The sequence below is a fragment of the Boleophthalmus pectinirostris genome, unplaced genomic scaffold (genome assembly GCF_026225935.1).
Source record: "Boleophthalmus pectinirostris isolate CB_2022bp ecotype Guang Dong unplaced genomic scaffold, ASM2622593v1 HiC_scaffold_1, whole genome shotgun sequence".
NCBI classification, from domain to species: Eukaryota; Metazoa; Chordata; class Actinopteri; order Gobiiformes; family Gobiidae; genus Boleophthalmus; species Boleophthalmus pectinirostris.
In genome coordinates, this window is record NW_026570970.1 from 12,998,817 (window position 1) to 13,021,153 (window position 22,337).

General features: G+C 37.4%; 1 protein-coding gene across 4 annotated transcripts in view; it reads right to left on the reverse strand.

The window, feature by feature from the left end:
* Window positions 1–22,337, reverse strand: part of LOC110166534 (plakophilin-4) — a 223,403-nt gene that overhangs the window by 72,569 nt on the left and 128,497 nt on the right. For all 4 annotated transcript variants that reach the window (XM_020931788.2, XM_020931786.2, XM_020931785.2 and 1 more), the window contains 2 exons: window positions 21,574–22,135; window positions 3,908–4,072 (listed from right to left, as the gene is read on the reverse strand). In XM_020931788.2, coding sequence (XP_020787447.1) covers window positions 3,908–4,072; window positions 21,574–22,135 — 727 coding nt within the window. The remainder of the gene's footprint in view (window positions 1–3,907; window positions 4,073–21,573; window positions 22,136–22,337) is intronic.

Consider the following 22,337-nt stretch of genomic DNA (forward strand, 5'->3'; position numbering starts at 1 on the left):
CATACCTGACAGTTTCGACTGCTCCCTGTGGTCTTCCTCAGAGTGGTCACGTGATGTTGCTGCGACGTGTCCGGTCAGCTCATTTATACAGGTTTTGGGGATGAAGCAAACATCACTGAGACAGATAACAAACCCTGTTGCTGGATTAAAGAGGCAATCGAAATACGTAAACGTGCCGACGGGACTATAAACCTGGACGAGGGGGCTTTTTTACTCTCACACACCTGGGATACTGTCCTGAGGAAGTCGGACTGCAGATGGCGCTGTAATCCTGCCTCCACCGGTAGGAAGACAGTGCCAAAACCTGTTTAAATCTGAGGAAGACCACTCGTGAGAAGTCGAAACTGTCAGGTATATAAACAAACTCTTGGTCTGACAAAAGAACCTAATAACATAGATCTTATATTGTCATATCACCTCTGTAAGTACATGCCATAAACACTAATTAGCCAGATCCATCACTCCCCGTTGTAAATACGCACAGATTGATCTCACACATAGGTAAATACAGCGATGCATTACACAAAAGCAGAAAAATTGTTCACAAAAAAGCTCTTGTTTACCATTCATTTTTCCATGATCTCATCCCAAAGCATACTCTAGACACAACACATTTTGTAAGGCTTTCTCGTAGAATACTTTATTGGCCTCCCCTGTGCAGCAGAGGAGCACATATCATGATTAGGATATTACAACCTGCAGAAAAGCCTGTTATCTGTCCCCATTCTCCCAAGATGCACTGGGGCCTTTTCACATTTCTTACAATAATATGGTGCGTGCCTTGTCCACGTTCCCCTGACAGTCTCTTAGCGATGATGTATTGTGGATGGCAGGCTCACATGCGGCATTCATATTTAATAAACAAAGGGGACGACGTGTGCGTGTGTGTGGAATCAAAATATGTGGTAGGTGTTGTTTTAAGGGCCTTTTGTTTTCATTTTGTACGGTGTGATAGCGCTGTCAGTTTTCGTTATTGTCTTATTACAAGTGCGGGGACTGGTGAAGTAATCCTTTTATAGTTAATAAGGGCGCAATGAAAATAATACACAACCAAAGTAAGTACGTGCAGGTGATGTGCTGCATTGTTCCAAGAAATCAAAGTGGAAAAGTAGTTCTGGGAATCAAGTTTGTACAGAAATTACCAAGCTGCACAATGTAACTTTTCTGGTGAAGGTTTTTCTCCCCTGTCTGGAGAAAAACATTGCTTTACCTGGAATGTTTCACAGTATAGCCTGTAACTATCTCCATGGAGACAATGAAAAGCAATGCCACCAGGCCAAGTTACAGGTTAGATCTGTGGAGAGGTAAACCCACTCTCTGTTTATGGTATGTTTGAGCCGTAAAAACAACTGTATTTTAATGTATTTTGGACAAAAAAAAACATCTCCATGGACACAAGCAGGTGGTAGACTCTCCACTAGACCTGCTTGATTATGGAAAAAAAATCATTATCACGATTATTTTGGTCAATGTTGAAATCATGATTATTTTTTAGTTACACAATGCATTTATTCAGCATTTCTCTCTCTAAAAAACACTTTGTTACTGATATTTTACACAAAACTTTCAAATTGAAAATAAATATAGGCTACAAATCTGTACCTTAGAGCAGTTTTGTGATGAATAAATAATAAAATGAATCAAATACATTTTGAACATGAAATAAAGCATAGAAAAACATCATGTATCCAAAATAAACTATATATCCAGCTGTTGTACAATCCCTATATTCAAAAAATAAAATAAATATACTCATTTATATAAAAAATATTCCAAAATAAATAGGAATATAACGATATCCAAATGTCTTGGTATGATATTATCACGATATGCATCTCATGGTTTGATATTTATTGTGATATTTTGGAGTAACAAATATAAATCTAGACAGGACACATTTTTGCTTTTAAAATACCTTGACAAGATTTTGGTGTGAATTATTACTGTCATAATCTCAAGAATCCAAGTAAAAAACATATTTTTTTCATGTTGTTTGCACTGAAATGAATCATGGGAAATGTAGTTCCCTATGTTTATTTGCTGTTCATACTAAAAACAATGCATTTAAGCAAAGGATTTTGTATTTCAATATATTGTGACGGCTCTTGATATTATTGTGAGACTCCTGACAACATGATATCACAGTATTTCGGTTATTGTTACATCCCTAAAAATAAACTTTGTTAAGCTCATTTCAACTCGATTATGAGTTTGAAGATTGTTTGACACACAAATCGAAATCGCAATCAAAATTCAATTAATTGCACAGCCTTTCTCTACACCAGAAAAGTTACATAATGCACTTTTAATAAATATAAACACCCATTTCAATCACTGAAATGTTAAAGGTGCACTGTGTAACTTTTCTCGGGGAGGGTCTGTTAAATTCTTGTCTCCATGAAGATGTTCTTGTTTTGTCTAGAATGTTTCACAGTATGGCATTAAACCTTTCTATCTTCATGGAGGCCAAACTAGACCAAGTTACGGGTCAGATCTGTGGCGAGGCGACCCCGCTCATAGTCAGAACGCCTGTTTTTCTAGGGATTTTTGAGCTATAAAATCACCTGTAATTGATTAAACATAAGGTAGAGCTGTTTAAAGTCACACTGTGGAACATTCCAGGAATAGCAATGACATCACCATAGAAACAAGCAGCTGACAAACCCCCAGCCAAAAAGTTACACAACAAATATATGGAATTAGTTTGACAGCGCATCACACAGAATCATCTTGGGGACATGTTTTGTGAATTATAAAGGCCATAAACACCGTATATTTACTTCAGCATTTCTACCAGATGAAAGGAAGAAATGTATGTTTTGATTATTGCGCAGACTAGCTGATATAATCCAGAAACATCAAAACAAATTATTTACTCAAGATTGGAAAATTACATCTATCCGACAAACATAATTATAGTCTCAGCGTGAAAAAAAAACCAGTATACGAAATAGTGTCTGGTCTCCAGTGGTGGATGAAGTACTCAATTTTGTTACTTAAGTAAAAGTACAGACACAATGGTAAAAAGTTACTCAAGTAAAAGTAAACGTATCACATGAAAAAATCTACTTAAGTAACAGTATTAAAGTACCTGTTTGAAAATGTGCTTAAAGAGTAAAAAGTAAAAGTATTTTGCAGAGATTTTTAGAACAATTATAAGATGAAATTTAGTGATTTTGAAATACATTTTTCTAGCTGCTTTTGTGCATTTGGTTTGCTGAAACCTGGGATATTAACTCAAATGAAATGTGCTAAAAGAAAACAACAACTTTGTAGTACTTTTTACTTTTCAGTCTAGATCTAAAATGTAGTGGTGTAGAAAGGAGAGATACACATTCTCAAATCTAGTGAAGTAAAAGTAAAAAGTAACCACTGTAAAATGTATTTAAGTAAAATACAGATTAAGACTGTACAATTAATTGAATTTTGATTGCGATTTCGATTTGTGTGTCAAATGATCTCCAAACTCATTTAATCAAGTTGAAACGATAAAGCTTAACAAATTTTATTTTGGGATTTTTAAAAATATAAATAAGTATATTTATTTTATTTTGGATACATTTATGTGTTTCTATGCCTTACTTCAAAGTATATTTTATTCATTTTATGTTTTTACATCACAAAACTGCTCTAAGGTATATATTTGTAGTCTATATTTATTTTCAATTTGAAAGTTTCGCGTAAACTATCAATAACAAAGTGTTTTTTGGGTTTTTTTGAGAGAGAGAGACATGTAGAAAAAATGCATCATGTAACAAAAAATAATCGTTTGAATACTCGTGATAATGATTTTTTCCAAAATCGAACAGCTCGAGTACAGATACCTAAAATATGTACTTTCACTTTTGTACTTTGTTACCCTCCACCACTGCTGCTGATTATGTAAAAAGTGTGTGTTTGAACTCACCTGATGTACTGCGGTACAGGGCCCCTGGCTGTGTGGTGCTCCGGTACAGTGGCCCCTGGTACGTGCGGTCCTCGTATATGGGAGCGATGTGACGGTCAGGGGACATGGCCGAGCGCATGTCCTGTCCCGGTGGGCTGTGCTGACTGGCGTACGAGTTCCGCATACCTAGAGATAATGAGAAACTTGATTAGCATACAATATCTTATACACTTTTATATTTTTGGGTAATTTTATTCAGTAACAAAAAGTCATGCTTGATGTGATGTTTGCAGGAATATTTTATTGGTGGCAATGGTTCTGAGAAAAACAAAAAACAAACAAACCAAAAATGTTACAGCACAATAATATGGCAATATGGATGGAGTGTTTTGCCAAAAGATGGAACACAATAGTAGTAGTAGTTTGTTCAGTTATTTTGCAGCACTACAAAACAAAACAAAATAAAACAGACTACAACCCCATGGATCATGACCGAAAGGGTTTAGGCTGAAGCAAAAAAAATACTTATAATGCCAAACCCTTTTCAACAATGACAGAATTCTAAGAAAGAAACAATGTATGAACAGCAAGGTTTCATTTCCAATTTCACTTATGACTTACTGTATATATAAGAGACAAAATATAAATTAAAACAAACTAAATTTAATGTGTAATCCATTCATTCCAGAGCTCTGTATCTTTCAAAACATAATGGCTTATACTAGGAATGTAACAATATCAAAATCTCACAGTACAATATTATCACGATACTCATTTCAAAGTGCGATATTTTGGATGGCTGATATAATTGTAAACTGGATACTTTTTGCACTTAAAATACATTGACTAGTCTTAGATGTGAATCATTACTGTCATAATCCCAAGAATGAAAGGAAAAAACATTTCTTCTGCGCTGAAATGAGTCATCAGATATGTAGTTCAATGTTTTTTTTAGCTGTTGCTACTGTAAAACCATGCATTTAACCAAAGGATCTTGTAATTCGATATATTGTAACAGCCCACGATATTATTTTGAGACTTTTGACGATACGATATCACGATATTTCGGTTATTTATTTATATTATTTATATATGACAGTAGATGTTCAAGAAAGGTTTGAACTGGCTACTCTCCGGTTAGTGAGTGAACAATTAACCCACTACACTTAACTTTTCTAACGGAGGGTCCGGCATCTGCTCGTCTCGCCTAAAATGTTCCTCAGTATGGCATTAAACATGTCTAACTAGCATCTCTTATCATACAGGTGTTTTACAGGTAACAATGTGCTCAACAATACCTGATTTTGTACATCCTGCCTGAAGATTAATGCTATTCTGTGGAACATTCAAGCCAAAGCTGTAACATCCCCATGGTAACAAGCAAGTGGCGGACTTTCCATAAGAAAAGTTACATAGCACATTGGCACATTTACTGCAATATTTTGGAGATAGGACACGTTTCTGCTTTTAAAATACCTTGACAAGATTTTGGTGTGAATTATTTCTGTCATAATCCAAAGAATTCAAGTAAAAAAATGATTTCTTCATGTTGTTCATCAGGGTCGCCGCGGGGTCTTAAAAGTCTTAAAAAGGTCTTAAATTTCATGCTCCTAAATTAAGGTCTGAAAAAGTCTTAAATTACGTCGTCCAAGTCATATTTTTTTCACAAAGGCCTTAAATTTGTGTTTGTAGACTCAACCGGGCTGCAGGGCAATTTTAAAATGGAGAAAGAAAAAAAAAACAACGTGAAAACACATAACCGGAATGAACGTCTAATTTGGAGTATTCGCAAACAATACTTAGTTTGTATTTAGTTTAGAATGTTTTAAATTAATTTTTGGCCATTTTATAAGCAACGCATACAACTATAAATGAGTTCTGAATGAGATTTTATAATGAAAGTATTTTTACCTCCGCCAAGGAGGTTATGTTTTTGCCGGCGTTTGTCTGTTTGTTTGTTTGTTTGTCTGTTAGCAACATAACTCAAAAAGTTATGGACCGATTTTGATGAAATTTTCAGGATTTGTTGGAAATGTGAAAAGGAAGAACTGTTTTCATTTTGGGGGTGATCCGGAACAAATCCTGGATTCTGGATCACTTTGAAATTTTAGTTAACATTGTGGTAAATGGGGCCAAAAATTTTGTTTCTCAATATCTCGGTTAATTATTGACCAAACCCCATGAAATTTGACTCAGGGATGGACAATGGGATCCTCTTTCATATTCCAAAGGCTGATCCGGATCTGATCCACAAGACTGATTTTATCGCAATTTATATAAAAAATGGGGGTAGTCCTGGGCGGAGGTCTGCGCTCTCTGAGTGCTTTTCTATTTTATTATTTAAATCAGTGGGTAATGGCCATTATTAGAATTGGATCTGGTGTTTTTTCGCCCGTATAATGGGTGCCTTCCCTTGTTGGACTTAATTTTCATTTCAGTGGTCTTAAAAACGTCTTTAAAAAGTCTTAAATTTGGGCTAGTCAAACCTGGGGATACCCTGTTCATGTTCTGAAATGAATCATGGGATATGTAGTTCCCAGTGTTTACAAGCTTTTGCTATTGTAAAACCATGAACTTGTAATTTGATATATTGTGACAGCTCACGATATTACTGTGAGACTTCTGACGATACGATATCATGATATTTCGGTTTTTGTTACATCCCTCATAGCGCACCTTTTAGTTCCATAATGGTAAAAATAAAACATGGTACAAATGGTCACAAAATACAGAGCAAAGGCTGTAGAGCGCAAACAAATAAATGAGGGGTAAAAGCAATACTGAATGTGAATACTGATCAGTGGTCGCCATAACAACAGGATGCGTAGGTAGCATTAGCCCCATGTGTGATTACAGAAGCCATAAAAGCCAACCTCACAGAGACGTCAAACCAAAACGAGAAACGCCAACACTTAAACTATAAAAACAGTCCAAAAATAAAACTTTTCCGCCAACTATTGTATGTAACCCTTATTTGTTCTGTATCAGCATTCTCTGCAGTTTTTAACAATTCTGTTTTTGAAATATAAATATTAGATAATGGTCAGGGATGCTTTGAGAAACAGGACGTAAGCCAGACAGCCAGGCCAGCAACCCCAATTATTTTCAGATTCTGCAAAGCATTAGGCAGCACCCTATAGGTTTGAGAAGATGTCCAGTGGTGAAATCATTACAGTTTCAACGGAAATCTCAATATCTGTGAAAATTTCAATACAGTCAAAGGTAGTCCAAAATCAATCCTGGAGATATACTACCGGTCAAAAGTTTTAGAACGCCCAAATTTCTCCAGTTATTTATTGAAATTCAAGTCGTGAAAGTCCAATGAAGAGTTTGAAATGATACAAAGGTAAATACTGAACAGACAAAGGTTAAAAAAAAAGATAAGATACAAAACACAAGTCCAAGCTCTGCCAAAACTACCTCAGGAAAAAAGAACAAGATGGTAAACTTGAAAACATGGAGTGTCCAGCACAGTCTCCAGACTTAAACCCCATCGAGCTGTTTTTGGGATCAACTGGACAGAAGAGTGAAAGTCAAGCAACCTACAAGTGCCACACATTTATGGAAACTTCTGAACTTTTTCTTGGGAAGAACTTTCTGAAGAATATTTGATTTCTATTGTAAAAAGAATGAGTGTGTTCAGCTGTTATATCTGCCAAAGGTGGACACTGTCATGAATCAAAAGTTTAGAATATGTTTTGGTCAAGAGTAAACAGTAAAAAAACTGGAAAAAGTGTGATGTTCTAAAACTTTTGACCGGTAGTGTACAACCATGCTATGTTCAAATAGGGCTTAGGGAATTTCTCCTGTGGTGTGGTATATACACATGTACCTTAGTTTTCGTGTGGATATAGCGTGTGTAATATGGGAGAAGTAAAATTTGGCTTTGGAACAAGTGCCGCTGCGTCTCTCCAGCTCTCACTGTGGCAGCTCGGGTCAAAGTCCTGCACCAGGTCGGGTACCCGCGGACTTAAGGGAGCACGCGGAGCAGGTGTCCGCAAAGCGTGATCGGGTGACAGCTGTGTTTACCTCTGTGCGGCGCAGAGCTGCTGCGGTCCTTTCGCCTGCGGTCCCCCGACAGTCTTTGCGGGCGCACCTTAGTCCTGGGTTAGTTCTGGGTTAGTTAGTCCTGGGTTAGTCCTGGGTTATCACGGGCATGGGTGCTAGCGGGTGGAATGTTAACGGGTCCGGGTGGGTGCGGGTCTCTAAAAATGGACCCGTGCAGGACTCTGGGTCAGGTCACGTGTGGAGATCGCTGAGGCCCAACATTCACTGCAGTGGACCTCTTAGTACCGTAGTGATTCATTTTTGCGGTTATTGCAACAGCCCTATGTTCAAATTCAATTTCAATACTGATGTTTAAGGTGCATTGTGTAACTTTTCTGGTGGAAGGTCTATCAAATGCTTTTCTCCATGTAGATACTATTGCGTTGTCTGGAATGTTTCACAGTATGGCATTAAACCTTTGTATGATCATGAAGACCAAACCAGGTCAAGTTACAGGTCAGATCTGTGAAGAGTAGGGCTGTAACAATAACTGAAATATCGTGATATCGTATCGTCAGAAGGTCTCACAATAATATCGCGGACTGTCACAATATATCAAATTACAAGTTCCTTTGCTTAAATGCATTTTTTATAGTAGCAACAGCTTCTAAACATCGGGAACTACATATCCCATGATTCATTTCAGTGCAAACAACATGAAGAAATACGTTTTTTACTTGAAATCTTGGGATTATGAGGGAAATAATTCTTGTCAAGGTATTTTAAAAGCAAAAATATCCAATAATATCCAAAATATTGCAATAAATATCGTACCATGAGATGCATATCGTGATAATATTGTATCGAGAGATTCGAATATTGTTACATCCCTAGTGAAGAGCTATTTTTGAGCTATAAAACACCTGTAATTGACTAAATGTAAGGTAGAACATTCGAGAAAGCGCAATGATATCTCCATAGCAACAAGCAGGTGACTCACACCCAACCAAAAAGTTACACTGTGCACCTTTAATATGGTAAAGTTCGTAAAGTTTTAAAGCATAACTTGACCAAATAACCAAAAAGGTATATTGCAAAAGTTATTACAATGGCCAAATCCTGTCTAGAAATAAAGATGGTTATTAAAAAGGTTGACCAGAACTTTTTTGACCCAGCGAAATATTTCAACCATTTTCTCATGCACAGCTAAAAATACCTTTAATTTGGTCCAACTAAAATCTAAGGAGTACATGGAGTTCACTACACAGTTGAATTTGAAGTTCCCAGGTCACGTCCCAAGAGAAACAAAGGAAAACTCCCCACAGCTGAACAGACTGCTAAGTTCCCAGATCACAGTTTTCTGAAAATATACAAATTAGGCTTCACTGGCAAAGCTTGTGAAAAGGTTGGATCAGTGCTAGATAAATAAATGTGAAACTGGTTGAATTACAGGAGAGCAAAATGATTCTGAAAGTAATTAATTGTGGTCAGGAAATTAGGACAAATTAACAATCCTGTATTATTACACAAAATGGACTCTTGTGAGCTTTAAGCCACGTTATAATGTTGTTACATCGTCAAAAACATGCCTGGAGTTGTGTTTTGTTTTACTAACACATGTTTGAGTAATCCTGTATTATTGGTCTGTCTACATCTCCAAAGCTCATGATGCTCCGTTCCACTTTGTGATGTCATGAAGCTGTAGTTTTCAAGTTAACAGCAGCTCCTTTTACCTTTTGTTCAGTACAGATTGGTAATTCCAGGGCTGAAATCGTTCAAATGATTCTAGTGAAGGTGCATGGAGTTTAAAAACACAGTGGAGCACTTCTTGTATTACCACATGACATGACAGAGTGTTTTCTGTTTGAGAGAAGAACTCAATATGAACTAAATATGCAGGGTTTATTTGTTAATCACGTATGAATGAAACAAAACACAACTTATGTTTGTGATGAGGAAACATTATAAACATATGGGTCTTTTAAAATTGAAAAAAGAATTCTAATTGTTTTCTATCAATATAAATCTGGAATAAAATATGTAATAATTGTATTTAAAACAGCCACTTATGAGACTACTGATCTACTTGTAAGACCAGAGCCATGCACTTTTTGAAATCTGAATTATTCTTTTTCTAACTAAAAAAAATTATATCTTTTTGATGCCTTTTTGTACAATTCAATCAGTGAAATAATAAAAAATCCTATAGCTGAGAAATCTTAATCTGATTTAACCAAAAACCTTTCTATCATGTACGAAATTTGAGAGGACTTGAAAATCTGAATTGTGATTAGACCAACGACTACAATGATTAAATTTATCCGATTTGACGTTCCAATGTGAAACCCAGTTGGATTTGATTAAAGAAGACATACTTTACTTACTTCGGGTATTTAATATTAAGCTTCAACTTTTGTAGATCATAATTTTGTATACTGTTAATTGCAAACTGTAATATGAATCTAAAACAGCTTAATTTCATTTACAGATTTTTAATTGCATGTGAAAATTGGCTATGTGACATTTCTAAGTTTTACATGAATGATTTGTAGTGTAAATAGTAAAGTAAGCAGAGAAAAAAGAAGTGGGTGGAGATGGGGGTAGTTGAAAACTGAAATTTTCTGAGCACATAAGCCTTAAATACAGGATAATACAACAGGATTACTCAAACATCCATAAATCAACCAAAATACAACTTTGTGTAAGCCAATAATGAGGGGAAAACATTATACCATGATTAAAATCTGCTAATAAATTGATTGATTTGACATGATTTCTTTTAAATGGCCCATGACGACACTATTTTCTAAACTATGTTATAAAGTTTTGTAATTTCAAACAAACCTGGAGTCAGAATTTCAGCCCTGGAACTGCTAATTTCCTCCGCCAAAGGAGGTTATGTTTTTGCCGGCGTTTGTCTGTTTGTTTGTTTGTTTGTTTTTGTTTGTTTGTTTGTCTGTTAGCAACATAACTCAAAAAGTTATGGACCAATTTTGATGAAATTTTCAGGATTTGTTGGAAATGTGAAAAGGAAGAACTGATTTCATTTTGGGGGTGATCCGGAACAAATCCTGGATTCTGGATCACTTTGAAATTTTAGTTAACATTGTGGTAAATGGGGCCAAAAATTTTGTTTCTCAATATCTCGGTTAATTATTGACCAAACCCCATGAAATTTGACTCAGGGATGGACAATGGGATCCTCTTTCATATTCCAAAGGCTGATCCGGATCTGATCCAGAAGACTGATTTTATCGCAATTTATATAAAAAATGGGGGTAGTCCTTGGCGGAGGTCTGCGCTCTCTGAGTGCTTTTCTAGTTTCTACTGAACTAAAGGCAGCTGTTACCTTGGAAACCACCACTACATGACATCACAATGTGGAACAGAGCATTTTGAGCTTTGAGATCCAGACAGACTAAAAATAAATGATTACTCAAACATGTGTGAATGAAACAAAACACAATTCCAGGTGTATTTTTGATAAGGTAACAATAATCAATTTTGCGTAATACAGGACCTTTAAAGCTGATGAATAACAAATGTATAATGCTAAAATCCCACATTCATATTCCATGTTATCTAAAAATGCAAGCGCGTGTTGTTTTAACTCCCAAAGTGTAAACCCCACTAGACCAGCTGCACTCATGCCTCTGCCTCTGTGCAAACAGCCAAATGAGGAGCTGTCACAGTCTGTGGCACAGGAAATGAATAAATAAACACTACATCCTTCACTGGGAGAGAGGTCGATAAAGGGTTAACCGGCTTAGATTGACCCTATGAGGAAAAGGCGATAAGGAAATACTGTAGCTCTCCTCATGTCTTATTCACTAACATGCAAATCAGCCAGCAGAGGAAGGTGGGAAGGTAGTACTTTACTGGGTACTTGTATATCTGTACTGGGGCAAGACGCCTTCAGCTAAAATACATAAAAAAACAGGTATAGGGTGTTTAAAGTGCCCATATTGCACAATTTTGTAATTCAGTATTAATATTGCTTCATCAAAAACATACTTAGAGGTTGTTTCATTTCATAAAGCAGCACATGTTTTCTTCTACATGAGTAATATTTTTATTGAAGTAACAGTACTCTTACTTGGGTAAAACCTTTGTGGTGACAATTAGTGGTGTAGTGGAGATTTTTTAAGTGGGGATGTTCGTGATGTCATCGATGTGATGAATCCCACTCACCTACCATAATATTAGATGTTCTTTTGCTTAAAATGATTATTAACATTAACACTGTTTATTATCACCTACAGAACGTAAATCATAGACTACAACACATGTGCCCAGGACTGAACCTGGACTAAAACAGGACTAAAACAGATCTAATCTTGGACTTGAGAGAGAGAAAAAAGGAGAACCCAGAGCCCACGGAGCAGAGTATCCACAAAGTGCAATTGGGCGACAGCTGCTCTTAGCCCTGTTGTGCGGAGTTCTGCACCAGTCCTTGCGCCTGTGGTCACATGATGGTATATGCGGGTGCACCTCATCCAGACACTCAGTCCTGGTTCAGTTCTGGTTTGGACCTGGTTTAGACCAGGTTTAGACCTGGTTTAGCCCTGGTTTAGTCCTAGTTCAACCCTGGTTTAGTCCTAGTTCAACCCTGGTTCAGCCCTGGTTTAGTCCTGGTTCAGCCCTGGTTTAGTGCTGGTTCAGTCCTGGGATCAGTCCTGGTTTAGACTTGGTTTAGTCCTGGGATCAGTCCTAGACTCCTTATATGGCAGGTCACTATAGAACAGCACTGCAGATATCATGAGCCCATGCAGGTTGTTTTTACCAGTGCCAAAAGCTCCGGTTTGACATTTAAGTTGTAGTTATTTTATATTTGTTATTTTTCTTATATCTCACGTCGGGAGAAGTGGGTGGATGGCATACCCCCGCGTACCACGCCCACTATACCCCTGGAAAAAATATTACATTTCAACAGTGTTTCTTGCACTGCTCCTTCAGATATTGTATTTCTCATTTTATATCCTTTGAAAATAGTCCTGCATTTGTGAATTATTTCATGTTTTGTACTTCTAATTTCACTTTAAATATGGTTATACAGAAAGTGCTAAACCTGTTTTTAAACTCCAAACACCTTCACTAGAATAATTTGGATGATTTCAGCCCTGGAATTGCCCATCTCTAGTGAACTAAAAGTAAAAAGAAGCTGACACACATGACCACATGACATCTCAAAGTAGAGCAGAGCATTTTGAGCTTTGGAGCTGTAGCCACACTAACAATAAAAAACAAACTTAAAAACATAAATACTGAAAAACACGCTACCTTGCTTGCACTTTTACACTCCATTAATCCACATAAATTGTCAAAGTAATGCAAATAATATGACATTTCGGTGACACCCATTTACTTAAGCCCTTTTATACCTGACTGTTACATTTGTATAGTTTGGAAAAATTATTTATTTATGTATTATCGAGTCAGCATTGTGTCTGTTAATGCATTTTAGCTTTTAGTGCCACCCACAGCTTTTGTCCTTCTCTGACTCTTTTAAAAATAATGCAACCGCCACATACAAACTCCAAAATGGCCGAGCTGTTATTCCAAGCAAAAACACAATGTTATGTTTTGTTCGAGAATGGCCTCATGCTGTTGGGGAGGTATAACTGCATAATTCCACTAGAAAACTACAATATACTCCACATGCAATGCTCTAGACTTGGCAAGAAAGCAGTCGCTCCTTTCTAGTTCAAAGACTTAAGAAGGGAACGCTCTGAAGTTGTAGAAAAAAAAAAAAGGTGGAAGGGTCTGAAAAGGCTAAGGAATAAAAAGCAAGGTTAACAAGGAGGGTTTGGACCACCGGAGAAAAGGCTGGCTGCAGTAACAGAGAGATTTGGGCCAAAGGGAATTCTCGAGTTATTATGCATGTTTCTGCTAACTCAAAGTAGCACTAGTTTAATCTGTCCAGTGGCAAAGAATGAAGAGTGTAGAGAAATAGCGATGGCGAAAAGAAAAAAAAGTAGTAGCTGGTAAATGGTGTTATTAAGTCTGCATAATTTGAGCGATTTTCTTTGGACATAAATTAAAGTGGGTTTGGAGGCTCTCCCTTTGACAGAATATAATGAGTTATTAAAATGGACTAATCAAAATTATTCTGGTTCGTCGTATAGGTCATTTATTACTAATTCATATATTTTTTCTATAAATATTGGGGATGTCGCAATATAAAATGTTATGATTAATGTAAAAAGGCTGCCTGGGATCCAGAATACACAGTTCAATGCCTTATGAAGATGTGAGTCTGGTTTCTGTTTTCAGGTGGGCGTGATTGACAGGTGGAACAGCCAATCAGGGACAAACATGGTCTGTTCATATCAAACCAAATATGGGCGTTTAGGAAAAATAACACACTGTAAAACTATACAGGGCTTAATGCTCAATTCTGATTTTTTTGTAAAATATTATTTGTTTTTGCAAGGTCATTCACATTTCCAATTAAATGCGACTTGTATGTGATCTTCCAGTGTGAACTTTAAAAGCCCCAAAAGTGTCCTGCACGCACATTGGAGGACAGGACGACGTCACATGCAGCGAGTGTGCACAATGTTTATGGAAGTCGACTAAACATGGACGCAGCATTGAGCACCTGGAGATTTTAAAGTTGCTGTCATACCGGAGACAGAACATGTACATCTTATTTGTTTTAAGGAGGAGATTGAGAAGGAGAAGGATGAGGTTTTTGGCCATGATGTTTTGTGGGGCAGTGGCAGCAACGTCTGTAGAAAGGAATGTGTGAGTGCAGAGTCGCAGCCAAGGTGATGGGATTGCGTCGCTGCTTTACTAACACGGAGTTCAGACAGAATTTTGGTATGATGAACGTGGTAGAAGAACGTTTGTGTACATTTGTGACGTGTAGGTGGGATGAATGTGACCTGGACGTTCAGACTGAAGTCACGTGTCAAAAGATCAGATATGTATCAGTTTTAGGAGCACATATCCAAATGGCCTGAGTCGCATTTGGAAAAATCGGATCTGTGTCGTTCAGACTGTCATTAAAAGATCAGATACAGGTTGCATAAGGCTGAAAAAATTGGATCTGAGTCACTTCAGGCTGCAGTCTGAACGTAGCCTAAGTGACATTGATGATGAGATTAGAAATAGAAAGCTTTGGCGGTTGTAAAGACACTGCTGCTGAATCCATGGTCTTATCACATGCCCAGTGTCGGGAACTACACCGGAAGTCGTTATTCACATGTTTCTTAACTTCTTCTGGTAAATGTTGTTCTACCCCCAGTGGGTAAAGATTATTTCTATTTTGAGTTGATCTGTTTTGTCTACTCTGAGCTACCTTAGCCACCATATAGTTCTATCTAGACTTTTCAAATGTTCTTGCCAGTGTTTAATTCCTATAAACTGTCTTTTGGCCTCATGAAATTATCTTTCTATAAGTATTGTAATGTTATAACATGTTAACTCACTCCCTGGGGCACTTTAAGTAAACTTTTATAGTTTGAAATTCATGCTAAAATATAAGATGCTAATAGCGTTAGCATGTCTATGGAAATTTCCATTAATGTTAGCCTAATGCTAATCACTTGTTTTATAGACGTTTTTATAAAATAGAATAGAATAGAAAGCCTTTATTGTCATTATACAATATAAAGAAATTCAGAGCTGCTCCGTCAAAGTGCAAGAATTAAGAATAAATAAAACAAATTAACAGTTCTCATTTAGTAGGTGACAGTTTTGGGGAAGAAGCTGTCCCTTTTTTATTTTGTAATTTTGTTTTATGAAGTCCAACTAATGTTATTGTTATGCATAATATTGAATTATTAAGCTGCTATACATTGTTTTATGTAGCTCTACTTATTCTTTGTTTGTTTAAATGTGAAAACATAATTGTAATAAGCATTTTTTTTTTTTTTTTTTTTTTTTTTGTATGTTACAGTTTTACAATCAACTCTTCAATAAAAGCCCAAAACAGCAAAAGCTTCCTGAGTGTTTACTGGAGAAACTGTTCACTATCTGCAAAGTTAGTTCCTAAACATTAGTGGAGGCAGAATAAACGTGAATAGAGCCTATAACAAATTCTAAATAAGTATATGGACAAGTCAAAATAAAATAGAAAAAGTGTGCAAAAATTATACGATGATTGACAGGGCATAGGGTTATCTGTTACGTAAGGGTGAGATGTTGTACAGTTTCTATCCGCATCTCGGACCCATTATCGATATCATTCATACCGACACAACAAGGTATAACTGACAAATCTTTCCTGCCTTTTCATTTTGTCCCCAAGAGTGACGAGCTGCAGCCACTTCCTCCCAAACAGCATCTGCAAATTGTGGAGAAGGAGGAGGAGAGAAAAATACCGGGGCTGTCTATAGAGGATGAATGGCCCTGCACGTTCTGTGTGTTATAGTCATTTAATTCCCCCTCAGCCCCTGCTCTGGCGTTAACAGATTACACTTGGCACATGGGAGATGGAGGGTGGCGCTGGCAGCCTGGCGTGTGCCCGCTTTGGAGCCAAACAAACACGTACAATGGATGCAGCTGACTGGCTTTCTGAGACTCAAATTATTTTCTAAACTCCAGACAGATTTATGATTTGATTACAGTGGAATTATGGAGCACAAAAGAAATGTTAGCGAAAAGCTGCTAGTGCTGGTGTTTGAGAAAGACGCCCGTGACTGGTCATGTGTTACAAAAATGTCTATAGAAAAATAATAGTAGGATTGTTCAACATTAATCTACTCCGTTTCCCAACTGTAAATAAATGTTTGGAAATATATAACGCATAATCAAGCCGATAAACCATGACCAAAAGAAGCATCTTAAATTAAAAACAACATTCCACTCTTGCTTAAGTGTCTTGCTAAAAAAAAAAAAACACTTTTTCATGTAATTAAGTAAAATTTATCTTGGTCAAAATGAGACTGCGGTGAGCTGTTTGCATGCAAGTGTTTTTATCGTCTGCAAAGGACAAAGTAACAATGGTGCACTGTTAGCATGCTAGTTGTTACAAGTAGAGTGATGGCCAAACTTGTGGTGAATAATTAAAATGTTGGGAACGCATTTGGAAAGTAAGTAATACATTTGGACCACTACAAACAGTCTAAAACGAACAAATTCTGTTTTTCACAGTTTGAAAACGGTAAAAATACAGGGCCTAGTGCGTATGAAAGGTTCTGATTTATTCTTTAATTTTGGCTTAATTTGGTGGGATAATACGGGTTGTACATGTAAAATATAGTTTTATACCAATCAAGAAGCAGTTTGCAAAGAAAAGTTGAAAAATATGTTGAAAACTACAGGAAAGTTTTATAAAGTTCTATTAAAGAGAGTTCAGTATTTATAACATCACACTGGGAGAATTTTGTCCAAAAGTTCAGAAGAATTTACACAAAATAAACAATGTTTCCCAATGTTTTAAACATTAGTTAAAAAAATAAAGGTGTTTTATTGTAATTTTATTTACCAAATAATAATCTCTGTTTACATTAGAGGAGTTTTGCTCTTGTGTACAGCATGGTTGCTAGGTAACAGTTATGGAATTCCCAAGTGTGATGATTTTCTAGCCAGGCTGGTGCCACCGAGGCCGCTCAATTTCATTTCACTCCAGCGACTAGATCAGGAATCAGAATACACTAAACCAGGGGTGTTCAAATTTTTTTCATCAAGGGCCACATGAAGCAGAGGGCCGATCGAGGGCCATAGACTGGTGCTAAATACAGTGAATAATTGAAATATGTGCATGTTTAGCACATTAGAATGAGCCATCAGTCCTTTATTCATGCTAAGATCCTCAAAACCAAACACTATATATTAAATATTTATCAAGGTACATTTTCAAAAAAACTTGCAATAAAAAGTAAATTTTTCATTGATGCAAGGTACTTTGGGCCAATTCTCCTGGAAGCCTGAGGGCCAAGAAAAATTTGTCTGAGGGCCGCATTTGGCCCACGGGCCATAGTTTGGACATGAATGCACTAAACGGTTTGCAAGAACCCTGGAAGTTGTAGACCACGCACCAACCAATCAGCGAAGAGCTGTGAAGCCATGACGTCAAACTCAAGCGCCTGTCTGGGTCCCTTTTGTGATACAGCACAACAGTAAACAAAGCGTCGAGATGGATGTAGATGAAGCCAAACATTCTGTGTTGGCAATGTTTCCCGAGATCGAGGATTTTCATTCTCAGTTTTGTTTGCTGTTGTGCCGGCAATTACTTGGACAGCACTGAGCGTTCCGATGCATTACGTACGTCACGGCCAAATAGCAGCGATTGGTTAAATTTTAAAAAATGCCTGCCTATCGACGAGCGAATGAATCCTAATACAGTCAGACAGTTTCCACAAAGTGAAATCGGCCAATAAATCAGGCTAATGATTTTCAACCAGGAAGTACAAATTTTAACCTAAAAAAAGGATTTAAAACATTTTATAAAATAAAACATAAAAAATAAATAAATAAAATAAAAAAAGAGTGTTTTAGTAAAATAAGTAGTTCAACTTGTCATAGGCACTTTAAGCAAGACTAAAACTACTGCAACATCTGTTTTAATGCAGTGTATCCTCTGTCTCTTCTGGTCACAAAGTCATACAAGGTGAATCTCATCAACAGTGACAGAAAGCCTCCTCCAGCACTTAAACGAGAGCTAATGGTCGACACTCAAGGCCAGAACCAGCTCCAACGATTGTTTATAAAGCTCACACCTGTTGCTGTGAGTGCTGCCACCTCTGCCTCCCGCTTTCACACTCAGATGCTAATGACACAGGAGTACGCCAATGACATGCACCACACACCACAAATGAAAGGAACCAATAAAAAGAGGGGATGAGGAGAAGGGAAGAGGCGAGGGGGGGTTCACCTTGAACGTCAGCATCCAGCAGGGCGTCTGAGGAGATCCCCGGGGCAGCGTGAAGTCAAGCACAAAACAGTACTAACCTTGTGATAATAACTGCAGTATGCTGACAGTGTATTTTATATAGACGTAATGTCACTATGGTGGAGGTTGATTTATGTCTATGCAATTTTATTTAGGTTGTGTAAAACTTTTATGTATTAGTATTAAGTTCATATATATTTACATCATATACATTAAAAGGTACAGTATGTAACTTTCTAGAGGTATCATGTTGCCTGCATTATTCCATGGAAGTTAAAAAACAAACTTCGGGAATATTCTCCAAGGAGATAACCAAAGGAACAACATTTTCCTGTAAACAAACAGGAGGAGACCCTTCCAGGCTAAATAAAAGTCAAGTTTGTAAAGATCAAAGCCTGCTCACAGTAAGGATGGATACTTTCTTATGTTTTTCAGTCCAATTAACACAACTAAAAACAGACACATTTTTGGCAAAGTTACATACTGTGGCTTTAATTAAAAAAAAAAAAGAAGAAGAAACCTGCATTAAATCTTCCGTATTTTTCGGACTATAAGTCGCAGTTATATAATATTCAGCTGAAAACAGTAATCGAGCAGCAGAAAGAAAGTTTGGAGTAAGCGAAAAACTTGTGAGGGACTGACAGAAAGGCAGGGATGGAGAACATAGCTCCACGGTCATTGGAAAGATGCACCATGCAACTTTCCTGGAAGTCACTGGATGGATCGACAAAGCCTTCAGTGAGAACAAAAACTATCCTATCGGGATTCAGAAAGGCCGGAATAATTCTAACTAGAACTGATACCAAGTCTGACAACAGCTACACAGAAAAGGAAGCAGCGCTCCGTTTACTTCCGGAGGTCGTGGAGTTGCTCAGAAGTGACACCGAGGATGAAGAATTCAATAGATTTATTGATCTGGAGTGAGATCGAGAGTTTGGTAAACTTGTTCTGTTCTGCTGTTTAAGCTATAGTTATCTAAAGAACTGTTCATATGTGACGTTAACAGTCTGTTGTTCTCTGTTCTATTGTTACTACTATAACTTGCCTTTCAAGATGAAATGTCGGTTCCTGGTCTCTGATTTTATCAAATACATTTTCCCCAAAAAGCGTGACTTATAGTCCGGTGCGACTTGTGTATGTTTTTTTCTTCTTCACTACGCATTTTTTTGGCTGGTGTGACTTATACTATGGAGCGACTTATAGTCCGAAAAATATGGTACTGTTGTGATTCTAATAGTTTTGGTAAATTCATTAATTTACTGTTTCTTGTCAAAGGAAACACAGCAGATGGAACATTCATATTCCTCAATAATAGTCTCATTGGCAAGCAACTAGTCCTGACCTATCCAAATCAAGATTAACACTCATAATTAACTCATCCCCATTAAGAATTATATTTAGTCTAGTGTTATTATCATTTCCCATTGACTAAACAAATGTGTCACCTGATTTTGCCCTTGTTGTAAGATCTTAAAATTTGCATGGGCCTCTAAACCGCAGTGCGAGCTTTACGGAGAGGTCGCTTGCGTTTGATGAATAATGCATCTCACTGGGAATCCTACACATCTTTATTTATATTGTTGCTTCAGCTGTGATCATTTACCGTCTCTGTATTTACATTTCAGACAGTATAAGCGATTGCCTACTGACCTTAAAGCCTGATTGAGTTGAACCGACCGCTGGCCTTTTCTAATAGGCCACATAAAGCAGTACCTAGGTAAGTTAAAGCTGTACTATGTAACTTTTTGGTTGAGGGTCTATTACCTGCTTGTTTCTATGGAAATGTCATGCCTTTGCTTGGAATGTTGAACTGAATTAACAACATTAAACAGTTCTACCATACATTTATTAAATTACTCTATTCTTCGAACTATAAGTTGAGCTTTTTTCATGGTTTGGGTGTTTCCTGCAACTTATTCTCTGGTGTGACTTGTATATTAAAATTTTCACACTGACAGCTACGAGATGCTCTAGGCTTGTGTGTCAGTATCTGCTGCTTCTATTACTCCTGTACCACTGTCACTTCGCTACTACTACTGCTGCGCATGTCTCCTGCAGAAAGAGCCACTGTCCAGTCTGGGATCATGTCAGTCGATCGCACCATTACTTCTGTACCACTGAAAATTTTAAATTTAAAGAAACATAAAGACAACCGAAATCATCCTGTCGGCATTCAGAAAGGCTGGAATAATTTTAACTGATGCCGAGTCTGACAACAGCTAAGCAGAAGCGGAAGTGGCTTAAAGATTTGGAGTGAGATTGAGCGTTTGGTAAACTTATGTTAAATTGTTTATGCTATAGTTATCTGAAGAAGTGTTCATATGTTACATTAACAGAGTGTTACTCTCTGTTCTATTGTTATTACTATAACTTTCCTTTCAAAATGAAATGTCGGTTCCTGATCTCTGATTTTAAAAAATACATTTCCCCCAAAAAGTGTGGCTTATAGTTCGAAAAATACAGTATAGGTGGTTTTATTGGCCATAAATTCCTAGAAACCTGTAACTTGATCTGGTTTGGTCTCCATGAAACATTCCAGAGAAAACAATAACATCTCCACGGAGAAAATAATTTGATAGACTCTCCACCAGAAAAGTTACACAATGCACCTTTAAAATTACTTAAATTAAGAACATTTTACTTTATTTGAGTAGCTTCAACTTGACACTTGAAATTATCTACCAATGAAATGTGTTTTTTCTTAATTCATGCTATATTAGATTATTTTTCTTATTTTAAGTGTAAAGTGTTGTTGTTTTTCTTAAATATAATAATAAGATGTATTTTCATATTTGAACTACAAAAACTTTCTAAATTCAAGTCATCTTCATTTAGATTTTAGTATTTATGATCTCCGTACCTGTGAGGCTATCCGGGCGCGTCATCCTCTCGTAAATATCATAACTCTGGGGTCCGTATGGGTCGGAGCTGTGGAGCATGGAGCGAGGCAGCGTGGAGCTGTAGTGCTGTGGAACCGCCGTCATGCTCGCCCTCACCGGAGACGACGAATGGACCGGCTGCTTGGTGAGCGGCGCGTTGGCGTTCTCGCCCATGGTTAACGGAGAACCCATGCGCCCAGAGGATGACGCAGAAGCTTGGTACGGCGACGTGTTCCTGCTCCCCGTTCTCGAATTCGCAGACCCCACGCGGCGTAGTCCTGACGGGGAGTTTTTCTGTGTGGCGTAAGGGGAGGAGCCGGCGCAGGTGGTGTTGGAGCGTTGCACAGTCGGGAGAGTCGTGGAGAAGATGCTGGTTAAGGGTTTGGGTTCGGTGATGATGGGGGAGCTGTAGGGGCTGTTGACGGAGGTGCGGAGGGAGGAGCCACGTGACGGGCTGGTGTAGGCGGGGGAGTGGGAGCGGGAGGGGACCGAGCAGACTCTACGCATGGCCCGGCCCGGGACAGCTGAAGTAACCGCTGAGACCTGTGGAAAAAAGAAAGACAAGTTTAGAATGTTAAGTGGAGAAGTTTACTATATGAGATAGAACAATATCCACATTTCTTGATACGATATTTTCAAAATATGCATCTCACAGTGCAATATTTATTAAGATATTTTGTGGAGGCTGACAAAAATGTGAATATGATACTTTTCTGTCGTATTCAAGGTGATTCAGATTTACAAG